This window comes from Calypte anna, chromosome 20 (genome assembly GCF_003957555.1).
Source record: "Calypte anna isolate BGI_N300 chromosome 20, bCalAnn1_v1.p, whole genome shotgun sequence".
In the NCBI taxonomy this organism is placed as follows: Eukaryota; Metazoa; Chordata; class Aves; order Apodiformes; family Trochilidae; genus Calypte; species Calypte anna.
Window position 1 is genome coordinate 14,202,531 of NC_044265.1, and position 25,984 is coordinate 14,228,514.

At 63.9% G+C, this 25,984-nt stretch overlaps 3 protein-coding genes across 4 annotated transcripts; 2 read left to right on the forward strand and 1 right to left on the reverse strand.

Annotated features, from left to right (window-relative positions):
• Nucleotides 1-2,116: 2,116 nt before the first annotated feature.
• Nucleotides 2,117-2,885, forward strand: ID1 (inhibitor of DNA binding 1, HLH protein). The gene is made up of 2 exons (XM_030463067.1): nt 2,117-2,568; nt 2,788-2,885. Exons 1-2 carry the CDS (start codon nt 2,233-2,235, stop codon nt 2,827-2,829), a joined length of 378 nt encoding a protein of 125 aa, XP_030318927.1. The 5' UTR covers nt 2,117-2,232; the 3' UTR covers nt 2,830-2,885.
• Nucleotides 2,886-4,904: 2,019 nt separating this feature from the next.
• Nucleotides 4,905-9,189, forward strand: LOC103532194 (bactericidal permeability-increasing protein). 2 transcript variants are annotated; one of them, XM_030463161.1, is made up of 16 exons: nt 4,905-4,978; nt 5,840-6,004; nt 6,166-6,280; nt 6,380-6,508; nt 6,590-6,745; nt 6,858-6,921; nt 7,039-7,099; nt 7,282-7,373; nt 7,473-7,673; nt 7,757-7,816; nt 8,012-8,179; nt 8,373-8,440; nt 8,621-8,663; nt 8,773-8,836; nt 8,913-8,989; nt 9,069-9,189. In XM_030463161.1, the coding sequence occupies exons 1-16, from the start codon at nt 4,909-4,911 to the stop codon at nt 9,108-9,110; spliced, it is 1,575 nt and encodes a 524-aa protein (XP_030319021.1). In that variant the 5' UTR covers nt 4,905-4,908; the 3' UTR covers nt 9,111-9,189. The 2 variants fall into 2 exon arrangements, with proteins under 2 accessions (XP_030319021.1, XP_030319022.1); XM_030463162.1 differs by lacking the exon at nt 4,905-4,978 and having other exon boundaries at nt 5,824-6,004.
• Nucleotides 9,190-10,234: 1,045 nt separating this feature from the next.
• On the reverse strand, nt 10,235-25,849 carry BCL2L1 (BCL2 like 1). Its single transcript, XM_030463375.1, is given in 5 exon segments — nt 10,235-11,960; nt 24,989-25,107; nt 25,110-25,161; nt 25,163-25,444; nt 25,446-25,849. Coding segments are annotated over 5 exon segments (693 nt in total). The 5' UTR covers nt 25,548-25,849; the 3' UTR covers nt 10,235-11,822.
• Nucleotides 25,850-25,984: the final 135 nt, after the last annotated feature.

Sequence of the window (25,984 nt, forward strand, 5' to 3'; positions counted from 1 at the left end):
TGGCCCATGGTGGCCGTGATGCCTTCCCTCCTGCCCACACCCCAGCACAGGGCTGGGTGCTGCTGGCTCTGGGGTGCCATTGTCCCCTGTCCCCCTTTCCCCTGTGGCCCAGGCAGCCCCCCGTGGCCCCTCGCCGGCCTGGTGTGGCCGTTGCCCTGTGTGGTCCCGGCGGGGTGAGGGCTTTGATGTCCCCGGCTGCCGGGCAACCCCAGCTCGGCACAAAGCAGCCGTCCCCCCCCTCCCCGGCCGAGCCCCCCCAGCACCATATGGCCGAGGCCGCTGTTCCCGCGCCGCACGCCCCGTTCCCAGAATTGAGATGGAAATGAAGCGATCCGTCTTGCCGGACAACCCCTGCACACCGTGCTGCCATCCCGAGCCCAGCTGTGCCCAGGACAGGGTCAGGGGGCTGTGCTGGCACCCCCATCCCCACCGCCCCCTCCCCACCGCCCTGTCCTGGCACACAGAGAGCTGTCCCTAGGGTGTCCCACGGCTGGGACACACCACAGCCACCGGGCTGGCAGTGCCACGCGTGCCACGTGTGCCCGACACCCGCCATGGCAGCGAAGCCCGTCCTGGTCCCCGTGCCACCCAGGGTGGCCGGTGGCCGGGTCGGCGGGCAGGATGGCCACCGCAGCGAGGGTCCTGGCCACCGCGCATTGTCACCGGCACAGCTGGCGGTGGCCGGTGGCCGGCGGCACTGAAAGGCATTCCTGCACACAATGTCCCCGCCGCGGCCCGGCCGGCAGCGCCAGATGGGGGCTCATTAGCAGCTTTGAGAGCCGCGGTGGGAACCGGGCAGTGCCGGGCCCTCCGCAGAGCCCTGAATGGAGGGGGTGACCCCTGCGCCGTGCCCACCCTGGGAACCGCCACACCGGGGCGGGGGAAGCGGGGAGGAGGGACGGGGGGACAGGGGGACACAGCTCCTGCCACCCGGGGCTGTACCCCTGGTGAGGAAGAGGAGGGGAGGCCTTCAGCTCCCTGCAGCCGCTCTGGGCATAGGGGGGATCTGGCCCCCAGCCCACCCCCACAAAGGGCCCTCAGCACCCGCACTGGAGCTGGCCCTGTGTGACACGCTCTCTGGCAAGGAAGGTGGCCAGGCTGTCCCCGTGCCCATGCCACCACCAAGTGCCATCACAGCCCTGTCCCCCAGCGAGCAGGGGGCAGCCGAGCACCGTGCGGGGTGGGGGTGCACTGGAGCCATGCTGTCAGGGTCTGCACGGGTGTTTGCGTGGGGGTCTGTGTGTGTTCAGTCATCCGTGGGGGTGTGCGTGTGTCTGTGTGTACTTCCGGACACTGTTGTGCACCCACAGGCTGTGTATGTGCGTGAATCTTCCCCTGCGTGTGCTTGTGTGAGTCCCCGCACCCATGTGCCCGCACACACACCCGGCAGCCCGGGCAGGGACTGTGAAGGCCGCAGCTCAGCCGGGTCACCCCTCCTGCCCTGCCCGCCCCCCCGGTGCCCACCGACCTCTCCCCTGTAGCTGCCGCCTCCGCGGGGGTCTCATCCCCGGCACCGGGGGCAAGCGGAGCCATCCCGGGGGGGTGAGGCCGAGCGGGGTGGCGGGGGAGCCCCGGCTGCTCCCGGTGGGTCTGCCGGTTCCCCGGTCCCCCCGTGTCCCCGTGGGGGTCCCGGTGCCCCCGGGCCGGGCCGCAGGTGCCCCCCCCGCCCCTCCCCGCCCCCGTCGCCATGGGCACCGCCCGCGAGGCGCCGCGCTGACAGCGCGCGGGGTTTATGAATGGGTGACGTCACGGGCCTGGCGTCTAACGGTCTGAGCGCGGGATGCGGGGGGCCCGGGAGTGTGGGGGGGGCCGGGCTGCGGGAGGGGCACCGGGAGGCCTTGTCGGGGGGGGATACGAGGACCCCCGGAGGGCACGGGGGCCGGGGGAGCCATAACGCGCGGTAACGGCGGGGAAGGTGCCGGTTCCCACCGCCGCTCCGCACCCCGGTCCCCCCGCGCCCCGGTGACCCCCCCGCCCCGCCTCCCGCTGCCCCTTTAAGGCGCTGCCCTGGCGGGGGGGGAGGTGAATGGGGTGGGCGGGGCCATCCCGTCCCATGCGACGCTGCCATTGGCTGCAGCTCTCCCCGAGGCCCCGCCCCCCTCCCCTATAAATTGATCGGCGGTAGGCGCGCTGGGGTTGTCCCCCCGCAGGGTCCCGGTGCTGTCCCGGTGCCCGGTGCTGTCCCGCTGCTCACCGACACAGATTCCCCCCCATCACACTCCCCTCTTCGCCATGAAAGTCGCCACCGTCTCCCCTTCGCCGCTGCCTGCCGGTGCCGGCGGAGCGTTAAAAGCGATGAGGCCCGGGGAGGCCGCCCGGTGCGGGCCGGGTCCGGGAGGGATGTCCCCTGCTGGGGGGGTGTCCCCGGGGGCGGCGGAGCAAGCGGCCGCCGCGTTGCTGTACGACATGAAGGGCTGCTACTCCCGGCTGCGGGCTCTGGTGCCGACTCTGCCGCGACACCGCCGGGTCTCCAAGGTGGAGCTCCTGCAGCACGTTATCGACTACATCTGGGACCTGCAGCTGGCCCTGCAGCGTGGACCCCCCGGTGCCGCCGGGGAACCCCCCGAGGTGAGTGGAGATCTCCCGATACCGTCCCGCTCTCCTGCCGGCCCATCTGGGTTGCTCGGTCCTCCCCGCGTTCTTCCCAGGGGTTTCCCTTTCCCCTGACACCACCCGGAGGTCCCCCCGAGGTGCCTGCGGATCCCCGTCTCGATCTCCCGCCGTTTCCTCTCTCTCCGGTTCCCTCGACCACCGCTGACCCGCCCTTTGCCTCCCTTTTTCCCGCAGGCTCCGTGCATGCCCACTGCCGACCGGATCCTCTGCCTCTGAGACCTCTCCGGACCCACCGCGGACGTTCCCGGGACCCCGGACACAGCGTTTCGCCCGCACCCCGGGGCACGGAGGGGACCTCCGCCTCCGGCCCCCACACGTGGTGGGGCTGCCCCGAGGGTTCCTCCCGCAGGCTGGGCCGGGGGTGCTGCCCCTCCGGTCGTATCCTTCTCAGATTGCTGAGAGCATTCCCCGTATTGTATATTACAATGATGCTGGAAAATATTGTTCTACAATAGCTGGAGTTTTGTTATTAAACAAGTCCTCATGACCCGCAGTGTCTCTGCTTCCCACCCCCTCTACCCCTTCCCGAGGGGCCTTTGGGGGGAGAGAGGCAGGGGGTATAGGACCCCGAGGATGTTCCCCCAGGGAGCATGAAACTGGGAGGAACCCATTAGGACCAGTAATGGGCTGGGTGGGGGTGCTGGGCTGGGGGTTTACCATGGCTTCGTCCCAGTTTTGCCCAGTGCTGCTGGGGTGGTCTGCGGGTGTCCTGTCCCAGCACTGTGTCCCTTCAGAGCTGCTCTCGGGGTCCCCTTCCCGGGCTCACACACAGGGGGCTGGGGACAGGAGCACCCCGGTTTCAGCGAGGGAAATGAGCCGCGCTGGGATGTGTCCCCGGGGAGGGGGCAAAGGATAGGACAAAGAATGGGGGGGGACAGTGCTGGGAGCTCTGCCCCGGGTCCCAGCGGTACCACCCGGCTTCCCCCCCGGCGTTCTGGTGGCTCCTGCGGTCAGAGCTGGGCTGTGAGGGTGACGCCGCAGGGGACAGTCCCGCGACGAAGCCAGATTGAGCCCCGGGGTGCTGCTGCCCCTGTGGTTCCGGCTCCTGCTGCGAACCCTCGGGAGCGGCCAAAACCTTCTGGGAGAAGGAAATTGCATCAGGAGTTGTGCAACCCCCCAGGGCTGGGGGTGTCCCTGGGCAGCGGTGCTGACCTGAGCTGTCCCGTGACTCAGAAGCTGCTGGGGGACACGCTGCATCCTGCTCCAGATCTGCACGGGCCTGGCTGTGGGGGTGTGTGTCACATCGGGGTGCCTTGGGCGGCCCTCGGGGCAGGAGCCAACTTGGGGCTGCCGTGGGGGACACTGCCTGACCCCCAGGGTCCTGTAACGGGGGGGACTGTGAGTGGCCCAACAGCCCTGGCTGTGGGGGTGTGCACGGGTGTGTGGGTTCACGTGTGTTTGCGGGGTCACGTGTGTCTGTTCCTCTGTGTGCCACTCGTGCTCACCCAGCCTGGCAGACCCCCGGACACTGCCTGGCCCTGCCAGCCTTGTCCTGGCTGTGACAGCAGCGGGGAATGCGGGGGATCTGTGGGGGCTGGGTCCTTGTGGATGAACCTCTCCATCAGCCCCGGTGTCCCCTCTGTCATGGCTGGGTCCCCTCCATCACCCCCTCCGTGTCCCCTCTATCACCCTCCGGGGCACCGATCTCATCCCCACTGGTTTTCTCGCCATCACCCCCATGTCCCCTCCGTCACCCCCGAGTTCCCTCCATCTTGGCCTTTCTGGCTGCCGGGTCAGTGGGTCCCTCTCCCGGTGCCCGCTCGCACTGCACGGCCCGGCCCGGCTCGGCTCGGCCCGCTCCCCAGGAGACAGCCGGGACCGGGTGGGCTGGGTCTGGGGGGCTCTGCCCGGAGGGGAGGCGATGCAGGGACTCGTCCCCACGGCACAACAGCCGCGTCCCTGCTGCGCTCCCGGTGCCATCTCTTCCCGCTCGCTGCTGGCAGAGGTGGAAGCTCCAGCCGGAGGTGAGGGGCTCCGTGCCAGCCCCGTGTCCCCTTTGCTCTGCCCAGACCCCCTACCCAAGCCCCACGTTCGCCATCACCGCCATCGGGCCGGGCTGAGCCCCACGCCACGTGCCGGATACACGGGAGAACCCCAGGGAGAGCCCAGCCCTGCGGGCACCTGCACCCCGACCGGTCCCTCTGTGTTTTCATGGGACCTGATTCATCATCCCGGAAGGGATTAGGGACCGGGGAACCGGGTGACGTTCTGGTCCGACCAGCCCGGCTGCCCTAGGATGGACATCGGCGTCAGAGCCGGTCCCTGCCACTCACTGCCACGTACAGCCCTGGGGACATGATGGAGCTGGGACCCACAGAGGGACCCACAGCCCCCCCAGCACCGGGCACTGCGACCGCCTGCCATGGTGAGGGTTGGTGTGGGGTGGGGGCAGCTGGGGCTGGAGGGGGGGCAGGGGGCTGGGGGCAGCTGGGATGCTGCTGGGGGCTGTGGCCATGGCTGGGGGGTCCCAAGCACACGGGAGGGGCTCTTGAGAGGTGTGTGGAGCTGTGGTCTCTCCAGTGGGGTTGGCTGTGGGCACTGTGTCCCCCCCCATGGTGCTGGGATGGGGGTCTGGCCCCCAAGGGGTGACCCCTGGGTCCCTGGTGTTGTCCCCAGCTGGACCTGAGGCACTGTCTGAAGGACTTTTCAGAGGGGATTGCACAGTTCTGCTCTCACTCTGATGGTCCCAACCTTCCCTTCACACTACAGCCTGGGGGCTGTTGCTGCACCCCAGCCACCCAGACCCCCACCAAGGTTTGGGTGACCCCACACAGGATCCTGACAGCCCTTCCCAAAGTAGGAGCAGCTGCTGCTCCCGGGTGCAATCCCTGTTCCCTGGGGACCAGTCTACTGTGTCCCCCTGATCCTCCATCACCCTGGGCTGGGCACAGCCAAAGCCCCCTGGGACCCTCTCCCAGCCGGGTCCCCACGAGCCAGCCATGGGAGCCCTGGAAGGTGTCCCCTGTCCTCTGAGCACCCCCAGGGAGACCCCACCTTCCTCTGCTCCCACGATGGGAGTGAGTGAGGAACAAGGGGGGAACCATCTTCCCCTTTGAGTCACACGTTGGGCAAGCTCGGGCTTTTGGTGGCCACAGGGCTGCGGTGTCCCTTGCATGTGCGCAGGAGGCTGATGTCACCCGGGGCTCCCTGTCCCCAATATAAATCCTGGGTGGGTTGGTGCACGGGGGCTCCACGAGGACCTCCTCAGCCATGTCCTCTGCTCCAGCCTCCAGGTCCCAGCACTGTCCCCATGGCACACTGGGTCTGGCACACTGGAGGCTCTGCCTCCTGCTTCTGCTGACTGCCTGTGTGCCTGCTGCTGCCACCAGCACCAGCACCGGTACCAGGCCCGGCATCGAGGCCCGGCTGACCCAGAAGGCTCTGGAGTTTGGTGGGTCTGTGCCCCTGGCTGGGCAGGGCTGGGGGGAACCGGGGGTGATGCCCAAGGACAGGGGGTTGTGGGGTGTCCTGGACCGGGCTGCTGCCCCCCTCCAGCACCCTGGGACCCCCAGCCCTGTCCGGGGTGTCACCCTGACCCCTGCTCTGCCCCAGGCCGGCGCTTTGGGCTGGAGCTGCTCAGGTCAGAGCTGCAGAAGGAGCACGAGCTGAACCTGAGGGGTTCCTACAAAACCCCCCTCCTGGGGACACTCACCTACACCGTGCCCCGGTAAGAGCCACCCATGGCGTCACTGTCCCCATCCCCATCCCCATCCCCATCCCCATCCCCATCCCCATCCCGGGTGCAGCAGCTCCCTGTGTCCTGCAGGATCCACATCCAGGAGCTTCAGATGAACGACTCCACCGTGGCCTTTGCTGAGGAGGTGGGGGTGAGGCTGGAGCTGCAGCGTGCCCGTGTCCTCCTCCGTGCTGACTGGGGAGCCCAGCTGGGTGCCTTGTGAGTCCTCACCCCCCTGGGGAGCAGGGGTGGGGGTGTGGGTGGCTCGGGTGTCCCCCTGCTCACCCGCTCTGTCCCCAGCCAGGACAGTGGCTCTGTTGAGCTCCACGTGCAGGACCTGTCCCTGGTGGCCGTGCTGGGGGTGGGCACGGATGACAGCGGCCGTCCCGTGGTGTGGAGTGCTGGCTGTGACACCCGTGGCACTGACCTGCACTTGGAGTTTCACCACGGGCACAGGTGACACCAGGACCCCTGTTTCCTTCCCATCCCGGGCTCTGGGGGATGCTCTGGTGGTCTCGGGGGGTCCGGGGAGGCAGGGGGTGACCTGAGGATCCTGCTCTGCCCACAGCTGGCTCTACAACCTGCTGACCCCCCTGCTCCGGAGGACCCTGCAGCAGCAGCTGAACAAGCAGGTGAGTGCTCAGCCCCTGACCCTGTGGTGTCCCCGTGTCCCCCCTTCCCTGGAGGGGTCAGAGAGCGGCCTGGGGACCCCTGTCCCTGGGCTGGCTGACCCTCTGCTCTGCTTCCAGCTCTGCCTTGAGCTCCGCAGGGGCATCGACAGGCTGGGGGCTGCCCTGAAGGAGATGAAAGGTGGGTGAGGGGACCCTGGGGACCAAGGTTGGGGCAGGAGTGGGCCATGCAGGGGGCTGGTGACCATCAGGGAATGCAAGACCCCTCTGTGGGGTCGGATCTTGTTGCCCTCCATGTGGATAGAGCCAGGGGGGTGTGGGGATGTGATCCAAGTCCCCTCAACCCCCCCTGTGTCCCTGCAGTGACCACCCAGGTGGATGCCTTCGCTGCCATCGACTACTCCCTGCTGGGGCCACCGGCCATCACGGGGGAGCACGGGGACATCGCCCTCAAGGTGACACCATCCCCTGGGACAGCCCTGGGAATGGGGTGTGGGGGAGCCAGGCTGAGCCTGGTGTCCATCCATCCATCCATCCATCCATCCCTCTCACAGGGGGAGTTCTTCAGGGTGGACAAGGCTCAGCAGGGTCCCTCCTCACCTCTGCCCATGGCGCTGCCCCTGCTGCTGCCCAGGCTGCTGCCGGGGACACACAGGGACATGCTGCTGCTGGCTGTCACCGACTTTCTCACCAACTCGGCCGCCTTCACCTACTTCACAGCCGGGGCTCTGCGCAGGAACATCTCCGGTGACACGGTAGGGACAGCTCTGGTGGCAGCCGTGGGGCAGAACTGTCCCCCTGGTGTCCCCAGCACCCCGACCCCTCTGCTGCCTTCCAGCTCCCGAGGAGGTTCCCGCTCCAGCTGAGGACCAAGAGCATGGGGGTCTTTGCCCCACAGGTGGGATGGGACACGGTGTGGGACACGGTGGAACGGGATGCAGGTGGGATGGGATGTATGCAGGTGACTGGGCAGCACAGGATGTGTTCCCCAGGGCAGGGTGGTGATGGGCCACAAGGGGGAGGTGCCGGGTTCCCGAACCGGTGCTGATGGTACCGGCACAGCTCGGTGCCAGCCCAGTCCCCTTCCCCCCAGCTGCAGGAGCGCTACCCGGAGCTGCCCATGGAGCTGCAGCTCTCTGCCCGCCGGCAGCCTCTGCTCTCCTGCCACCCCCAGGCCCTGCACGGGGCCCTCTTCGGCTCTGCTGAAGCCTTCGTGGTGCTGCCCGATGCCACTCGTGTCCCTGCGTTCCTGCTGGACATCGTGAGTCTCTGGTGCTGATGGCACAGGGTCCTCTGCCTGCACCCCAGGCTGGGGCAGTGCTGAGGTGACCCTGGATAATGCTGGGGTGACCTGGGGTGACGCTGGGGTGACCCTGAGTGATGCTGGGGTGACCCTGAGTGATGCTGGGTGACAGACATCTCCCTGCTCATCCCCACACCTCTCCTCACCCCAGGATGTCAACGTGACGGGGAAGCCAAGCATCAGAGGGAACAGGCTGGGGGGCACAGTGAAGCTGACAGGGTGAGTCCGCAGCTCTGGGATGCACCCAGGAGCCCCCCACCCCAATTCCCCACCTCTGGCCATTTGTGCCCTCATCCTGCCCCTAGCTGGGTGCTCAGCTGGACCCGCGGGGCTCAGCCTGTCCCTGCCCCTGGAGGGGACAGTCCCACCCCCACCTCTCACCCTGCTCTCACCCCCCAGGCTCAGGGTGACACAGGTGACATCACGGGTGGGCCCGGTGGAGGTGAGTGGCAGTGCTGGGGCAGCCGAGGGGACCCTTGGGCTCTGTGTGTCCCCGGGGGGGCTGTGGGGACCCCGTGCTGGGCTCAGGGAGTTTCCTGTCCCCCCCAAAGGTGAAGAGGTTGGAGACCCTGCTGAAGTTCGGGCTGTGGCTTTTCGGGGTGCCCTGGGCAAACAGTGAGTGTTGTCCCCAGACTGTCCTTGTCCCCCTACCCCCCGGGGACCCCTCCCCCATGCCCTGCTCTCCCCACAGAGCAACTCCAGGCCGGTGTCCCCCTGCCCATCCCCCGTGGCTTCAGCCTGCTCAACCCCCGGCTCTCTCTGCAGGAGGTGGGTGCCACCCTTATCCCTGAGTCCCCCGTGACCCCTGTGTCCCCTGTGTCCCCCTTCTCACCCCAGTTCCCCCCAGGGCTTCGTGCTCATTGCCACGGACCTGCAGTACGAGCCATGACACGAGTCACAGCCTGGGAACCAGCCCGTCCCCCCCGGCCGTGTCCTTCTCACCGTCCCAGGGGACCCGATGCCACCGCAGCCACGGGCAGTGGGACCCCAGACCCCTGTACAGGGCTCAGAGCTGGGAGGGGGGCTCAGCCGGGATGTGCTGCCTGTCCCAGCTCCCCCCTCCCCTCCCTCCCGTGTGGGTCTTGTCCCCTGGGCCGGGGGTCCCGCAGCAGAGGGCTGGGGTGATCGGGGGTGCTGGTGGCCCTTGGGGACCAGAGAGGGGGTGTCTGTCCCCCGGTGTCCCCGCCCGCAGCAGCGGCTGCAGCTCCCCGGCAGATTCCCCGATCGCCCACGGGATGGTGCTGGTGTCCGCCGGGCCGGGGCTCCGGACAGACCCTGCCCGGGCCCGGCTGCTGCCCCCCCCCGGCTCTGCACCCCGGAGGGGACTCTGGATGGGGGGGTTCGTAGGGAAAGCTGAGCCGCAAGCGGGGCCTGTCCTGCTGGTGCCCCCCGGACTGGGGCATCCCGGTGGCAAAGCCCACCTGGGTAGGGTTCAAATTATGTCCGTTCCCCCCCCCAAAAAAAAAGGAAGGTGGTGCCTGGGGGTGTCCCCTCATCCCAGCTCAGTGGGGCAGAGCCAGGGGGAGTGAGGGGCAGCCCTGGGGGGTGTGGGACTCAGCGAGGCCCTGGGTCCCTTCTGGATGCTCTCCCTGAATCCCTGGATGCTCTCCCCACCCCCCCCCCCCGCCCCCCCTGGATTCTCCGCCTGCCCCTGGAACCCCAAACCATCCCCTCCCAGCCCATCCAAGCCTGACTTGACCCCTCAACTCCCCACCCCAGCACCACGACCCACTCCCAACGTTTAATCCCCAGCAGGCAGCACCTCACCCCCCAACCCTTGGGATAACACCCCCCAACCCTTGGGATAACACCCCCGAGCCTTGGGATAACACCCCCACACCCAGACCCCCCAACCCTCCCCCAGAGCACACACACACGGGGGGGGGAACTTCCAAGGGAATCTGGGGTATTTTGGAAGCTCATTCCAGCAAATTTCAACTCGAAAGCCTTGGAGGACCCTGTTCCTCCTCCAAAAACCCAATCCCTCCTCAAAAACCACAGCACTCTGGGCACTTTCAATGACAAAGAGTTTATTAGTGGACTCACCTCCACCTGCAAACCGAAGCTTTTCCACAGGGCTAATGCTAAAACTCCCATCCCCCCCGTTGGATCCCACCCCAGAGGATCGGCGGGTGCCGGGATCGGATCCAACGCGGGGGGACGTGAGCCCGTGCTTGGTGAGACCCCCCTGGAGCCTCTGTTTCCCCCCTCCCAGAACCCCCCCTCTGCCACCATCCCACCTTGGCCTCTGCAGGGAGCACGGTCCCACACATAAATACAGACAGACAAGATAACAAAAATAGCATTAAGGAGTATTCACAAAAAAAAAAAGAGAATTAAAACCTACTCGGATATGTACAGCAGAGCACACACAGCTGGACCCCCAGGGGTAAGGGGAGAGGGGGGGCTCCGAGGGGTTTTGGGGGAGGGGGGATGTTTTGGGAGGTAATTTCAGCTAATTTCAACTCAAAAGCCCCCGGGGAAGGGGGAAGCCAACACCTCTGCACTGCACACACCCCTCACAGCCAGGCCATGGGCAGGGTCTGCCTGCACTACAGAGACCCCCAGGGAGGGGGTCTGGTGGGGGGGATGGTGCCAGCCCTCGCTCCCACCTCCCCGGGGCACTGGTGGGGCTGTCCTGTCACCCACCCTGTAACAGGCAGGGGCACTGGTGCCCACCCAGTCCCTTCCACCTCTCCTGGATCACTATTCCTGCACTTTTTGGACAACCTCCCCCCTCCAGCTCTCCACAGAGCCCCTTTTAGCAGGGTGGGGGCTGGGGAAAGTGCTCCCCACCCTGCCTGGCTCCCTCCTTTGCTGCCTGGAGGAGGGGGCATGGCTGGGGGGATGAGCAGGGCCCCACAATCTACATTCAGAGGGAGGAGGATCCCTTCAAACCGGGCCCAGCACACACTGTCACCCCCCAGGACCAGCCCCCCAGCTGCTCTCTGGGGACAAAGGGGCTGAGGGGGTGACACCAGGACACCCCGGCCTCTGCCTCTTCCTCCCCAGGGACTTTCTCTGCTTGGAGGGAGCAGGGACAGGACGGAGACACTGCAGGGACACTTGGTCCCCTCCAGCAGCCTGCCTGGTGCCAGGGGGTGGTGGGGACGGGGACACGGAGCCTGGACCCTTGGGACCCTTGCTCTGTCTGGGACACACACACACACACACACCTTATATTAGTGACACATCCACACACACACGCACTCACACATGCAAAAATAAGTCTGTTTATTCTTTTCAAAGTGATCTGGGGCTGGGACACCCTCTGACCAGCACTGCCCCCACCACCTGCACCCCCAGGGCCGCTGGCCGGGGGGCACCTTTAAAACACAAGGGGAAGGGAGAAGGGGGTGGGGGGCTGCCAGGAGAGGGGCTGCAGCATGGAGGGAGTGTTGGGGGGGTGGGGAGGGGGAGAGCTCCGTGGATCAGGGTGCTGGCCCGGGGGGGGCTGTGTGTGTGTCCCCCCCGTGCTGGGGAGCGGAGTGCGGTGGATGTGGCGGTGAAGGCGCGGCCGTCCCGGTGCCAGGGAGAGGGACACGGTGGTGGTGGTGGTGGTGGTCCTGGTGGTGGTGGTGGTCCTGGCGGTGGTCCCGGGTCACTTGCGGCTCAGCAGGGATCCCAGCAGGAGCACCCCGGCCACCGTGGCCCCGGTCAGGAGCCACTTGTTGAAGTTCTCCTGCCCCTTCCTCACCTCGGCAGCAGCATCGTTCCCGTACAGGTCCACAAAGCGCTCCTGGGGGGCAAGGAGGAGGAGGAGAGAGGTGAGGAGAGGGGTGGAAGGGGGCACCAAGACCCTCCCTGATGCTTCCCAGGGCTCCTGGAGGGGAGAGGGCAGGAAAGGCGGGGTGGGGAGGGGGTGGGTGATGGGCACCCCCTGCTGGGAATCACCCCGGGAGGAGCAGGGGATGCCAGGGAGGGTTTGGAAGGAGAAGAGCAGGCAGGGCAGGAGCTGCACCACCTGCCCTCTAAAATTAGCAGTGAAGTGTGAGAGAAATCATGGCAGCAGGAAAAGGCTGGGCAGCATCCCACGGGGGGAGCAGCAGTGGGGTGGGTGCAGCAGGAGCCCACCCTGTGCACTCCCTCCCTGTGCACCATCCCCAGTGGGTGCTCCACTGCTCCCCAGTTATCCTGATGTTGATTCTGTGGATCCCTGTGCTGAAGGCAGACCCTGGGTTGGCAAAGCCCTGCCTTTCCCAGGCTCCAGGCAGGCCAAGGAATGTGGTGACTCCAGCCCAGCCTGTCCCCCCTGGACACCTCCAGGCTGCAGTGAGAGCCACCTGGATGGGGGTGACAGGGCTGGGGACATGGCCATGGCCATGGCCTGGGGGGCATGGAGGTCAGAGACAGAGCTGAAGGACCCAGGCTCTCCCCCTGCCCCACGGCATCCCCACAGCACCCACCCACCCCTCCTGCTCCCCTGGGACAGCTGATGAGACCCCCGGGCCACACACAGGGACAGGAGGCATCAACCTGAGACCCCAGCAGCTCCTGGGCTTATCAGGACCCAGCAGCAGCCCCAGGGCCAGCAGGAGCTGGAGCCCTGAGCTGGGGGGCAGCAGGGCCCAGGGCTGTCACCCTCCAGCCCATCTTCCCAGCAGCCTCTCCCTGATAAGTGGATGCAGTTCCAGTAACCCGGCAGCTCTGGGAAAGCAGAGATAAGCCCTGGCTGAGCTGTGCTTCTGTCACCAGCCAGGGGCAGCATCCCTGCCCCCCCAGGGGCTGCCAGCTCTGCCTGGGTGCTTCCCACCCGTGGGAAGGTGGTGACAGTCCCCTGGCTTCCCCAGGCAGAGGGGGAACCCCCTCACCCTGCCAGACACAGAGGCAGCAGCCAGACATGCCCATTCCCAGGGGCTGTGGCCCCTCCTTGGCCTCCCCCGAGGAGAAATCAGGTATCTGAAGAGCCTGCCAGGTGAGCGGGCACCTCACCCCACCAGACACCATCTCCAGCACCTCGGGGCTCCCCTAGTTGCCTTTTGCCATCCCCTTACCACAAGGAGGTATCAGCAGCCCCAGGAGCAGGGTGCTGGGACAACAGGGACTTTGCTAACTCACCCCAGGCTGTGTCACTGCTGCTGCCACCCCTGTGGCTCCCAGCACCCACCCAGGGCAGCAGAAGGCAGCTCATGTCCCACTGGGCCATGCTGTGCCCCTGCCCGAGCAGGGCTGCTGCAAATGGATGATCTCCGAGGTCCCTTCCAACCCAAAACCAGTCTGGGATTCCACACCCCTCTGCTCCAGGGCTCTGAGCCCTGGGAAGGTCCTTCCATGGGACACACGTCCCAGGGATGCCAAGGGAGGGAGGAGGCTGCACCCTGGGAGGTGTCCCCCAGGAAAAGACACTTTGCTGCAGGGGGGAATGAGCTCTGTCCCACCCAGAGCCCCACAGAGCCCAGGAAGGGACCACAGAGGCACAGAGCCAACACCAGGAGAGGCCCTGGAGCTGGGCAGGGAGCAGGGAACAGGGAGCAGGCAGGGAACAGGGAGCAGGGAACAGGCAGGGAACAGGGAACAGGCAGGCCCAGCCCAGCCCCTGTGCTGCCGAGCTGGGGGAAAGGCAGTTCCAAGAATCATGTTTTGAAGCCCACAGCTTCTAAGAAAAGGAAGTGTTTGGTGCACAAGAGATAAATGGCAGAGGGTGAGGGCAGAGCTATCGGGTGCTCCAGGCGGAGGAGAGCACGACAAGAGCCCCGGGTGGGCAGGGAGGGGACAGGAGGAGGGGACATTCCCCCCCTGGAATGGAGCAGCAGAGGCTGGGGACACAGCCCCACGCCTTGGATCTCTGCTGGGAAGATGTTCCCTGGGAAAGGAGACCCCAGAGCAGGGAGCTGGAGGTTGGGCACAGGCAGCTCCCACACCACCCCCAGCCTGGGCTGCTCTGCACCTGAAGCCCCAGTGCTCCCAGTCGCCATCCTGACCTCCCCAGTCTGGTGTTTGGGATCTCAAGGCTTGCCCAGACACGTCCAGATATTTCTGGCCTCCCTCAGTCACCTTTATCTGGGAGGAAATATTTGGAATTCCTGAGTCGATCACAAGGACTGTGGTAGCAACAGCACTGGGTGTCCCGGAGCACCCTGAGGACAGGATGTTCCAGCACCACACACCCGGGGATGGACACCTCGGGGGGAGGAGGATGCTCTGGGGAGGTTCTGTCCCTCAACAAACCCAGCCCCAGCTCAGGGATGTTTTCCTTGCAGGGAGGGGACTTTCCCTCCAGCTCTCAGGGGACAGAGCACCCGGAGGTCCAGGCTGCAGCAGTGTCAGAGCCCACAGAGCTGGGTCAGGGAGGTTCTGCAGGTCCAAAAGCTCCCAGGACACCTGCAGTGCCCCAGAACACAGCCCAGCAGAGGTTTAAACCCTGCCCAGTGACACAGCCGGGGCTGTGGCAGAGGGGAGGGAGCAGCAGAGCTGAGCCCCAGTGCCTGGGGTGGGAGAGCAGCTTCACAGGCACTGCTGAGGCTGAGGTTTGGCAGAGGAAACGGGAAGGGGAAGACCCGAAGTTTCATCCCCTAGCTGAAATTTCATCAGGTTTCATTCATCAGCACTGCCCCAGCACCTCCCCGGGCCAGGCTGGATCCCATTCAGGGCCAGCAGAGCAGAGCAGGTTCCTCTTTCCTGATAAACCCCAGGAATGGGGGGATGAGGATTGAGGAGGGGAGGTGAAGGAGGCAGATGTGGGTACTGAGCCCCCCAGGGCAGTGTTTGGGTCCTCAAAGTGTCCCCTGCACAGGGAGGGGTTTGGAGGTCCCCAAGACACCATCACAGAGCAGGGAAGAGCCAGGCTCTGCCAGGGCTCCTCATGGTGAGGCTCTTGGTGTGACTTCACCATGGAGACTCTGACTGCAGCAGGAGCTACACCCCTGCCAGACACCCACTCTGCCTTCCCCACCCAAGATCTTAACATGTTCCATCCAAGAGGGGTTGGTTCTGCTGTGGGACAGCTCAGTGGTGTTCCTGGATGGCACCCACAGAGCCAGAGCAGCCCTCACCAGGCAGTGTTTCACCTGCAAACAAGGTTGTTTCTGCTACACCTGGGCTGTAACTCCAGCTGTGTCACTGCTGAGAGGTGTGGGGCTGAGGGCTGGCAGGGAGCAGAGTCACCTGGAGGGGCAGATGTGTGTGGAGGAGCTGCTGGGAACAGCTCTGTGCTGGGACAAGTGTGGAAAATGGAGGGCAGCAGCTTGGCACAGAACACAGCAAAGCCCTGCACCCCAGCAACCTGCTCCCTGACCCCCTGCACCCCAGCAACCTGCTCCCTGACCCCCTGCACCCCAGCAACCTCCTCCCTGACCCCCTGCTCCCCTGACCCCTCTGCACCCCCCTAATCCCCCTGTCCTCCCTGGCCCCCCCCAGCTCACCCCAGGGAGCAGCATATGGGAGGCTGGAGGGGGGGAAAGGCAGCTGGGATCTCACAGAAAAGAAAAAAAAATCCATGAGTATTCCCAAAGCTGCCACGGGAATGCTGTGGACACAGCCCTGATGGACCCTGTGCCCTGGGGAAGGGACACCCGAGGCCCCTCTGCTCCCCCAGACACAGCAGAGTGTGGTGGCCCTGGGAGCAGCCACATCCACGGAGCCCCTGAGCAACAGGAGGGGACAGAGGACAGGGACAGAGCAGGGACTGTCAGAGCAGGGACAGTCACACCAAGCAGGGACAGTCACACTGAACAGGGACAGTCAGAGCAGGGACAGTCAGAGCACTCTGCCTGTAGCACCCAGGCAGGACCCCAGGAAAAGGCACGGAGCCAGCCAGGGGTCCCCAGTGTCACCAGGGACTGGGGCTCTGGGGACAGCAGAGGGACATGTGCCAGGGCTCTGGAGAGCCAGCCCGAGGTTACACAACTGGTGACCTCCTGGGATCACCTCCTGCTGACCTGCAGGACAATGGCAGAGACCACCAGAGCCTGCAGCCTCTGCCCCCACTGGGGATGATGGGGTGCTGGGTGCTGGTCCTGCCCCAGCTCCAGGACTCTGCACTGCCAGAAACCCATGGGACACATCCAGCACCTGGAAAGGGTTCAGTACCCCAAAACATGGCCTCTGCCCCCCCAGCCACATGCTGGGGCTGCCCTGGGGGGCTCCAACAAACCTGGGGGGCTGCAACAAAGATCTGGGGACTCCAACAAAGCTGGGGGGGGGGCTGCAACAAAGCTGGGGGGCTGCAACAGACCTGGGGAGATTCAACAAACCTGAGGGGATTCAACAAAGCTGGGGGGCTTCATCCCTGGGGGGCCCAAGCCACCTCTCCTCTGCCCAGAAGCACCCCCTGGGCAGCACCCCCCAGCCCTCCTGTCAAACTGCTCCATCACCAGCTCCAGGGAAGCTGCAACCCCCCCACAGCACTCAGCACCATTTCAGCCTTTTCCAAAGAGATGAAAGGGGCCAAGGTGACAGCTGTGACCCCTGTCCCTGCCCCTGTCCCTGCCCTGGGAGGCTGCTGGGGAGCTGGGAACTCTGCTGCTCCTTCCAGGGATCTGCTGAGACACCCAGGGGTGCTGGAGCAGGAGGTGGTGCCAGTGACAAGCTCCTCTGCACCCCTTTTCCAGGGGTGTTTGTGCCAGAACCGAGCGGGCTGAGGAGGATGAGGGTGCTGAGGGCTCCTGGAGGGGACAGAGCTGGGACACAAAGGCACAGAGCACATGGGGCTGAGCAGGATCCACGGGAGAGATTAGCACCTGCTGGGAATGGGATTGTTTTCCAAAGGGCATTAAGTGGAACAGGCAGAGGGAAGATGCTCTCTGGTGCTTCCCCCCACAGCACAGATGGTGTCTGAGCCCCTGTCCTGCCCTGTGTCAGGGGCACACTCAGGGGGGGGTGTTGGGGAAGGCTCTGCCTTTGATTTCCCTGTTCCCCACCTCAATCTGCACCTTGTCACCTCTCTCCTCAGACCTCAGACCCTGCCCTGGGGTACCTGCAGGGCCCCTCCTGCCTGGGAGTGAGCCCTGGATGCTGGCAGCAGAACCACCCCAATGCTCAGAGGGCTGAGCACCCCCTGAGAGGACAGGATGGGGAAGTTGGGGTGGCTGTGAGCTCAGAGCAACCTCCCAATATCTGCAGGGGCTACAGGAAAGCTGGGGGAGGGCTTTGGGCATGGGGGGTAGGGAGGGGATGAGGGAAATGGGTTAAAACTTGGAGAGGTTTGGGTTAGAGACAGGGAAGCAATTCTTTGGGGTGAGGGTGCTGAGCCCCTGTCCCAGGCTGTCCCCAGAAGCTGTGGCTGCCCCATCCCTGGCAGGGTCTCATTCCAGGCTGGATGGGGCTTGGAGCACCCTGGGCTGGGGGAAGGGTCCCTGCCCATGGTTGGGAATGGACCTGGATGAGCTCCCAAGGTCCCTTCCAACCCAAACCAGTCTGGGATTCCGTGATTCCTGGGATTTGTATCCTGCTGGGAAGAGCTGCAGTGCCAGAGCCTGAAGGAGCAGGATGGGTGCAGGGATGGTTCCCAGGGGGATTGGGTCTTGGGGAAGGGCCACTTGGTTCTCCTGCCTGGAGCTGCTGGTGCTTGGGACAACTCTGACATGGCACTTGAATGAAAAAATAAAAAAAAAGGGGAAAGGGTGGAGGGGCAGGAAGATGTGCTCATTCTGTTTTCACTTCCTGTTAGTCCACATGAAATCTCCAACGATTCAGGCCACTGAGTCCCTTTTAGCAAAACTCTTGCTGACTTGAGGGCAGGAAGCAGAGGAGGCAGCTGATGCAGCAAACGTGGAGCAGCACGAGAAGGAGACCTTGTGCTCTGCCCTGGGCTCCTCCATCCGTGTTGTTGCATGAAATAATCATTGGCTGGTGCACTGGAAGCTTCTAAATGAGGTCAGTTGCTCTAATAAAAGATATTAGCTCTCCAGCAAGCTAAATACCCTGTGAGCCACACCAGCAGGGTGGCTCTGATGCCACACAGCTCTGAGGGCTGATTCACAGGTACCAACCCCTGGTGTCATGGGGACATCACCCAGGGACACACACACACACACAGCCCCAGCACTGAGCAATGTCACCTACTGCCACCAGCCATGCTCCCTGCACAAGGCTCCTGGTGTCCCCAGCCTCACTCCTGAAGTGATGCACAGGGAGAGCTGCTCACCCTCTGCCTCCTGAAAGGAGGATGGAGCTGAGGGGTTGGGCCCTGCTCCCCAGGAGCAAGGGATGGGACAAGAGGAAAAGGCCTCAAGTTGTGCCAGGGGAGGTTTAGGTTGGAGCTGGGGAACAATTTCTGCCTGGAAAGGGTTGTCAGGGCCTGGCCCAGGCTGCCCAGGGCAGGGCTGGAGTCCCCATCATCCCTGGAGGGGTTTCAGAGCCCTGGGGATATGGGGATGAGGGACATGGGGTGGCCTGGGCAGTGCTGGGGGAAGGGTTGGACTGGATGGGCTCAAAGGTCTTTTCCAACCAAACTGATCCAACAATTCCACAGCTCTGTGGTGAGTGTGTGGGAGCTGTGTTCAAGCTCAACAAGCTCCATGCCAGCCCTGGCCTCTTCTCTGAGCTTCCCCCATCACCCTCCATTAGGGAATAACCCCCTTCCCTCTCCTCAGGGAAGCAGCAGCTCCAGCACTCCCCTCTCCTGGGGTGCACAGCTCTCCCCAGCACACAGCTCCAGGACCCCTCTGCCTCCCAGCCCCAGGGAGCAGCTCCTGCTCTGAGCCCTCAGGGTTTGGGGTGTTTGGTTTCAGTGTGCAGGGAGAACCTTCCTGCTCTTGGTGGAACAGAGGACACCTGCCTCAGTTTCCCTCAGAGCTTGGGGCTGGAGCTCCAGAGATCAGGAGAAGGGGCAGAGGCTGAGCCCCTGAGCTCCTCACCTCCAGAGCACCTCCCTGGGCAGGAGGCTCCTGCCAGAACCCAGCTCCTAATTGGATCCACTCAGAGGAGAAGCTGGGTCTGCAGACACAGCTGAAACACAGGCTGGAGCAAGGAGGAGGATAATGCAATAAATCCAAGCAGCTTTCCCCAAGGAACTTCCCTCTTGGCAGATGGAGCCCCTCACCCTTCCTGGGCATGCTGAGTGACAGAGGGGCAGGGGGTGGCTGAGTGAGCAGCCCAAAGCCTCCTGAGAGCCTCCCAGCATCCAGCCCAGCATCCAGCCAGTCCCTCTCTGCCTAATGCTCCAGATCCATCCCTGCCTGCCCCGGAGGCAGCAGCAGCAGCAGCAGCAGCAGCAGCATTGCTGAGTGCATTGGGTTTCCCATTAAAGAGATCCTGGGAGACAGCACCGGGCTGGTACACGTGAGCACGTGTCCGAGGGAAGGCACGGGGCTGGGGAGAGGATGGAGGCAGCACCCAGCACCCCCTCCCACCCCAGCACCCCCTTCCCACCCCAGCAGCTCCCCACAGGCTGCTTGGTCATTTTCTCTGTACTAAATTAACCATGAGGAAAAGCAACATACTTAAAAATAATAATTAGGAAAAAAAAAAATAAAATCTCTCTATATAAATAAATAGAAGGAGCCTTTCCAGAGCAGCACAAGTAGGTCACAGCTCCCCAGCAGGCAGCGGGCACAGCTCAGCCCCCTCCAACCTCCCAGCAAAGGATGGGCCTGAAACCTGCACCTGCACCCCAGGGAGCCCAGCTGGGACCATCTGCCAACGGCTCTGCCCCCACAGCCCCTGCCCCCCCGGCAGCCCCTGGGCCCTCCTGTGGCCCAGAGGAGCCCCCTCCCCACCCCAGGGAGGGCAGGGCCAGCCCCCAGCAGAGGCAAAGCCCCCCCCCCATGTGTGTGTCCCCCGGGCACGCTGCGGGGGAGGCTGTGGTTCTGTACCAGCCCCTGATGGGAGCCCCTGGAATCCCAAGGACACTCAGGAGTGGGAATTCAGAGCCATCCTGCCCCCCCTGCACACCCTTCCCTGGTTGGTTTCCCTGTCCAAGGCCAAGCAAGGAGTGCCCTGGCAGGCAGGGACACTGCTTCCCTTTCATGCCTCCCCTGCCCTTGTTAATCTTTAGTTGCTCAGAACAATGGTGCTGCAGGGTAACATCCTCGGGGAGGCAGGAGGAGCAGTGGCTGGGGCAGAGCATACCTGGGCTCTGAATCAGCCACCGGGGAGGGCAAAGTCTCCACTGCTATCGAGGTGCCCAGAGGGGAGGGAGCAGCTGCCCCCAGCCCCGTTCTGCTCCCCCCGGGGCAGCAGCCACCACCAGTCCCTCTGCTCTGGGTTCAGCAGGTCTGCAACACTCCTACAAGAGATCTCCATCCCTTCCCCCAGCTCCTCCTGGGAATACTCGGGGTTTACAGCGAGTGGGGAAAGAGCTGCAAGAGAAACACTCCGTGCAGACGTCAGGATGGGGCTGTGCCTGCAGCCGTCAGCAGCCTGGGTAAAAAAAAATAATAAATCAAAGCAGGGAAGCTGAAGCAAAGGCCTTGAAGCCTCGTGGCACTGCTCAGCCCATACCCAGGGTGGCCCAGGGCTGCAGAGAGCCCCAGGGCAGTCAGGGCAGCACCCAGACACACACAGAGAGCTGTGGGGGCTCCATCCCAGCACGTTGGCTGGGGCAGGGATGGGGACATCCCGTGGCTGCTGGGATGGGACAGACCTCAGGCAGTGCTCGGGGGGACCCAGCTCCAGTTTCAGAGCAGGATGCTCAGGGCTGACCTTACCGAGAGCAGCTGTGAACACAGAGCAGCAAGGAACAGGCTGATAATTAGTTCACAGGGCCTTGGGTTTTTTTTTTTTTTGAAATGACACTTCATGCCTCGGATTAAAGAACCTGCATGCCTCAAGAATCCAAGTTCCCAGTGGCTCCCCTGGGAGGGAAGGAAACGTTATCCCTTCTGCTGGAAGACCCCAGGGTTAAGTGGGCTGCTCTGAGCTGCAGCCAGTGCTGGGCAGGAGCTTCCCCTGCTCCAGCCTCAGTGTTAAGGAACGTAAGCAAACTGCTGGGCACACTGCAGTGTGTGTGGGGGGACAGGCAGGGCCCCAAAGAAGGAGAAATGGGGAGAAAAGCAAAGCCCTGAAAACTGCACATTGGCCTCTGCATGGCTCTGGAATGCTGCTGCGGGCCGGGCAGGAAGCTCCAGTGGAAGTCATTGCAATGGCATTTCCTGGAGAGAGCTGCAGAAAAACCTCCCAGGTCGCAGGCAGGGCAAGGAGCTGCCAGGGAGCTGCCAGGGAGCTGCCAGGGAGCTGCCAGGGATTTCCAGCCAGGATGCAGCTCCCTGGTCCATCCCAAGCCCCAGCCCTGCCAGCAGCAGCTCCCAGCAGGGGGAGGAAGCCCCTGTCCTGTGGGGGGACACGAGGGGCTCAGCTGGCAGGGGATGGGTGTTCTTTCATCCCAAGCAGGGGGTGACAGTGTGGGCATCGCTTCAGAGAGTAAAATAATTCCAGAGGACAGAGAGGAAAGCACTGGTGCAGCTGAGCAGGGGCATCCCCAAAGCCCAAGGGGTGACACGCAGAGCTCTGGCAATCAGGATTTGTCCCAGGGGAGCTGAGAGGCTCTGGTGTGCCCCTTCATGCACCCCCAGCTCCTGTCTGGGTCTCGGGGCACAGGGTTCAATGTCACACTGCCCAAAAAGCTGGAACCAACAAGGCATGAGGATCCTGGGGCTGCAGGGATGGGCTGGATAACAGAGGGGCTGAGGGAAGCCTGTGTGGGACACCAGGACAACAGCTCGGGGCCAAAAGGATTTCTGAAGAGCTGAGGATCCAAGTCTGGCTCCCAACCCGACCCCATTGAGAAGGTTGGATCAAGAGCACAGGATGAAATCCCAGCTGCACTCTGTCATATGACACAGGCTGAGTCATTTCCTACCATTCAAGAAAAAAAAAAATTAAAAGGACAGAAAATGAGTCTGCTGCATGGACATCTTCTAGAGGGTTTTCCCCAACCAGAACCAGCAGCTGCCATGCCCTGCAGAGCCACACAACCCCTCCATCCCAGCACCCTGCCTGGCCAGGGCCAGCCCAGAGCCAAGGGCAGAGGCAATCCCTCCTCCTTCAGCCCAGTCCAGTTTGTCAGGATTCAGATGTCACAGATTGGTGACACTGTTTGCCTGGCACAGCCCCTTCGTGCTGCTCTGCACCACACGCCCTGCACACAGGAAACCTCCTGCCTGTGCCCACAGATCTGACTCCAAATCCCACCCTGGAGGTAGCTGGAGCCTTGCAGTAGATCTGGCAATCCCTGGAGGGGCAGAGCCAGCCAGGACCCACAGCTCACAACAGATCCCACCCACCCAGAACCTCTCTGCCTGCCAGGCTCACCCTCTGCTTCCCCTTCCTCCAGATTTCTCCCCCCAGGACTCCAGATCCCTGCTGGGATCCCTGCCTGCACCTCACACCAGCTCTCCCAGGGAGAATCCTGCCCTCTGATTCCCAGGGCTCAGCAGGGCTGGATGTGGAACATCCCCCTTGGGTCACCCGGGTTTGTTTTCTGACTGCAGAGAGGGCAGCAGCAGCCCTGCTGCCACCAGGCACTGAGGTTTCACCCCGTCCCCCCTGCCCTCCAAGAAGGATTGCTGAAGGAGACAGCACCCCAGCAGCCTCAGCAGACACCTCCAAAGGCAACCAGCACCCCACAGCCATCCCATCTCCTTAGTTCCACTGCTGGGGAATGGAGCTGGGAGGGAGCTGTGCTCTGCTTCCCCCTTTCAGAGGGGCTTTCCGGGAAGAAAAATGCTGCAAAACCCCCCAAAAAAAAAACACCTGAGGGCCCTGCCAAGCAGACCTGCCACAACCTGCATCCCTCTGGGCCAGACCTGCCTGCTGCACCTCCCTCTGGAGAGCTTTGCTGGCAGGGGGACAGAGTCCCACAGCTCCAAAGGGCTCCCTGGGCACACGGGAGGGGCAGAGAGGGACCCTCAGTGTGACAGCCAGCAGGGGATGGCACTGTCCCCTGGCAGGGAGGGCTGGCAGCAGGCCACCAGCTTGCTCCCTGCAGCTGAAGTCGTGGGAGAGAGAAGCAGAGCATCCCCAGGCAGGCTCTGAGGGGCTCTCGTGGCCCCCCTGCTGCCTGTGGAGGGGCAGAAGGGACCTGGGGAAAGCTGAGAGAGGAGGAAAACCACAGCTGAGACACCAAACACACCCTGAGCTGGGCTCTACATGCTGCTCAAAGCTGCTTTTTTTCTTTTTTTTGGTGGCTGGTGGGGGTGGATCCCCCTCCACTACATCCCAGTCCTGCCTGGGCTGGGAAGTTGGAAACCCTGCTCAAGGGTAGAAGAGAGCAAAGCTGCTCCCTGGGGTGGGAAACACAGCTCACGGTGATCTCCAAAGCAAGAGCTGGTGGGTGGGTCAGATAGAGAGGAGTCCTGACCCTTCTGCAATCTGTTGAACAAATATTTGTTCCAAACAATTAATTTAAAAGACACACACACACAAAATAAAAAAAATTGTAGAGTCTGAATCGTGCTGGTTGGGGGTGGGGAAGAGAGGGAGGAGGTATTTCATTCCCTGCAAGCAGGGACCAGTGATTTTCCACCAGTGATTTAATCTAAATCCCCCAGAGAGTTCATTTACAAAAAATCAGATTGCATTATCGCCCAGGTCTCCAGGATACAGCCCGACCCGTCACTAACAGCAACAGCCACACCAGGCCTGGAAACCTCAATTTGATCACTCAATTCCAAGACTAATCTGTGGCTTTAAAAGCCAAAGCCAGAGGGGAGGGAAGAGGAGGAGGAGGAGGGGGGGGAAGCAACTCTGCTTTGGCCAGGGCTCTCTGCAGGATGAGAGCTGCTGGGCCAGCTGCAGGCTGATGAAATGGTCACCAGATCCCGGGTTATTCACCCAAACCCAGCTCCTCCTGAGCTGCCCCACCCAGGCACTGCCCCAGGGCACCCACATTCCTGGAATTCCTGCACCCTGGGTGAACCTGTTCCCTCTCCCTGGGTGCACTGGCTTCCCCTCTGCTCCCACGGCCCTGGCACGGAGGACCCGGGCCCAGGGAGCTCTGCAGGGGGGTGCAGAGCACAAGGGGGGGCTCGGGGGTGCTGCCCCCTCCTCCAGAGCTGCTGCTGCACCGGGGGATGAGCAGGGCTGGAAGGCTCGGGCTCCCCAAGCTGCCAAGGAAGCAATTCCCTCCCCCAGCCCCCCAGCCCTGGCAGTTCCCAGGGCTCGGATGTTGAGGCCAGGCAGCACCAACACTTCCCAGCCAGCACCAGGAGAAGGGAATCACCCAGATGCAGAAGCAAAAGAGCAAACTGGAGACATCTGTAGGTCACCCCCGGTCCCAGGCAGCGCAGCCGGACCCGGCATTTCAGGAATGCTTCCTGGAGAAATGCTTATTCATGTTAATGCCTCACCAGTGGGAGCTGCTGGGGTGTGCTGCTGGGGCAGCTGGGAGCATCGCTCCTGCCAAGAGAGAAGCAGCTGGAGGTTCAGCAGCTTTCCCGGAGCAGGGGTTGTGCTCTCACCTCCCCAGCTCACACACACCCCCCGGGATCTGCCCGGGGCCCCGCGGGAGGCACAGCCCCGACTCCCGGAGGCAGAACCCGGGCACTGCGGGGAGGAGGGGAGGAAGCTCCATCCACTCCCTGCTGTGAAATGACACCAGGAACAGGGCTGGAAGAACCAGCTTGGGTGACATTACATTTCCAAGGGCTCTGGGAAAGCAGGTCTTTTACATAACACCCGGGGAGGAGGAGACAAAACAGGGATGGGGAAGGACACCGAGCACAAACCGTGGGGGGGGGATGGACCCTCTGGGGGGCAGAAAGCACAGAGGGGGGGGAATACCAGGGGTCACTACCCCAGCGAGCCCCAGGACATGAGCAGAGCGAGGCAGGGGGTGGGGTAGGGGGGCAGCCATCCCCCCCTTTCTCCATCATCAGAAGGATCTCTTACCCATCCGCCGTTCTCCTGGATCCAGGGGTCCAGGTGGTCGGTCAGGTAGGTGGTCATCCAGGACACAATGCGTCCCACCAGCACCCGCATCTCCTTGTCCACGCTCTCCACACAGAGGGCCCCCCGAAGGAGAAGAAGGCCACGATGCGGCCCCAGTTCACCCCGTCGCGGAAAGAGTTCGTTGACGACCTGCTCGAAGCTCTGGTAGGCAGTGCCCAGGGTGATGTGGAGCTGGGAGGTGAGGTCGCTGAAGGCTCTCCTGTACCTCAGCTCGAACTCGTCCCCCGCCTCCCGCAGCGCCTGACGCACCCGGGACCCCGGGACCCCCCCCCGGGCCGGCTCCGGGCCGCTCCGGTGCGCGGGGGCTCCGTTCACTACGTGTGGGTGCCAGGAGGGGCTCCCGTTGAGCACGCCGCCCGTCTCGGGCTCCTCGGGGGGGAGGTCAGTCCTGTGCTCATCCTCCTCCCTCCTCCTCCTCCAGCTGGCTCCAGCTGTATCCCTTCTGCGAGAGTTTGTAGGACACGAAGTCGATCACCAGCTCCCGGTTGCTGTTGGACATTTTCACACCCGGGGCGGCCTCAATGAGTCCATGGTCCGGAGCAGAAGCGGATCGGTGCTCAGCGGGTCCCGGAGCCGCTTGTCTTCCCGACGAGGCGGGGGAACATCTGACCTTCGCACGGAGGGGCACCGGGGGAGAAGAGAGGCGGAGAAACGGTTACCGGGAGACGAACGCCGAGGGCTTTACGCCGATGAGGCTTGATGCCGAGGCTCGGGGCCACCGGATCGAAGCCGCCGCGACGCCCTCCCCCTCCCGGGAAACCGACCCGGGGACCCCCCCTCCCCTCCCCTCCCCCAGCCTCCCTCCGAGCGGCCGCCAGCCCCGGGCTCTCACCGGCTGCGGGCCGGGCCGGGGCGGAGGCGGCTCTTGGTTCAGCCCGGCCGCTCTCCGCCAGTCCCGGAGCGCCGCGGAGGCGGAGGCAGCCCCGCCCCCGGCCC

Excerpts from the sequence above, each read along its gene's own strand:
- ID1 (XM_030463067.1), top strand. The coding sequence starts at position 2,233 with ATGAAAGTCGCCACCGTCTCCCCTTCGCCGCTGCCTGCCGGTGCCGGC. Across the intron at positions 2,569-2,787 it reads CCGCCGGGGAACCCCCCGAG|GCTCCGTGCATGCCCACTGC; the intron begins GTGAGTGGAGAT and ends TTTTTCCCGCAG.
- LOC103532194 (XM_030463161.1), top strand. The coding sequence starts at position 4,909 with ATGATGGAGCTGGGACCCACAGAGGGACCCACAGCCCCCCCAGCACCG. Across the intron at positions 4,979-5,839 it reads CACTGCGACCGCCTGCCATG|CCTCCAGGTCCCAGCACTGT; the intron begins GTGAGGGTTGGT and ends CCTCTGCTCCAG. Across the intron at positions 6,922-7,038 it reads AGCAGCAGCTGAACAAGCAG|CTCTGCCTTGAGCTCCGCAG; the intron begins GTGAGTGCTCAG and ends CTCTGCTTCCAG.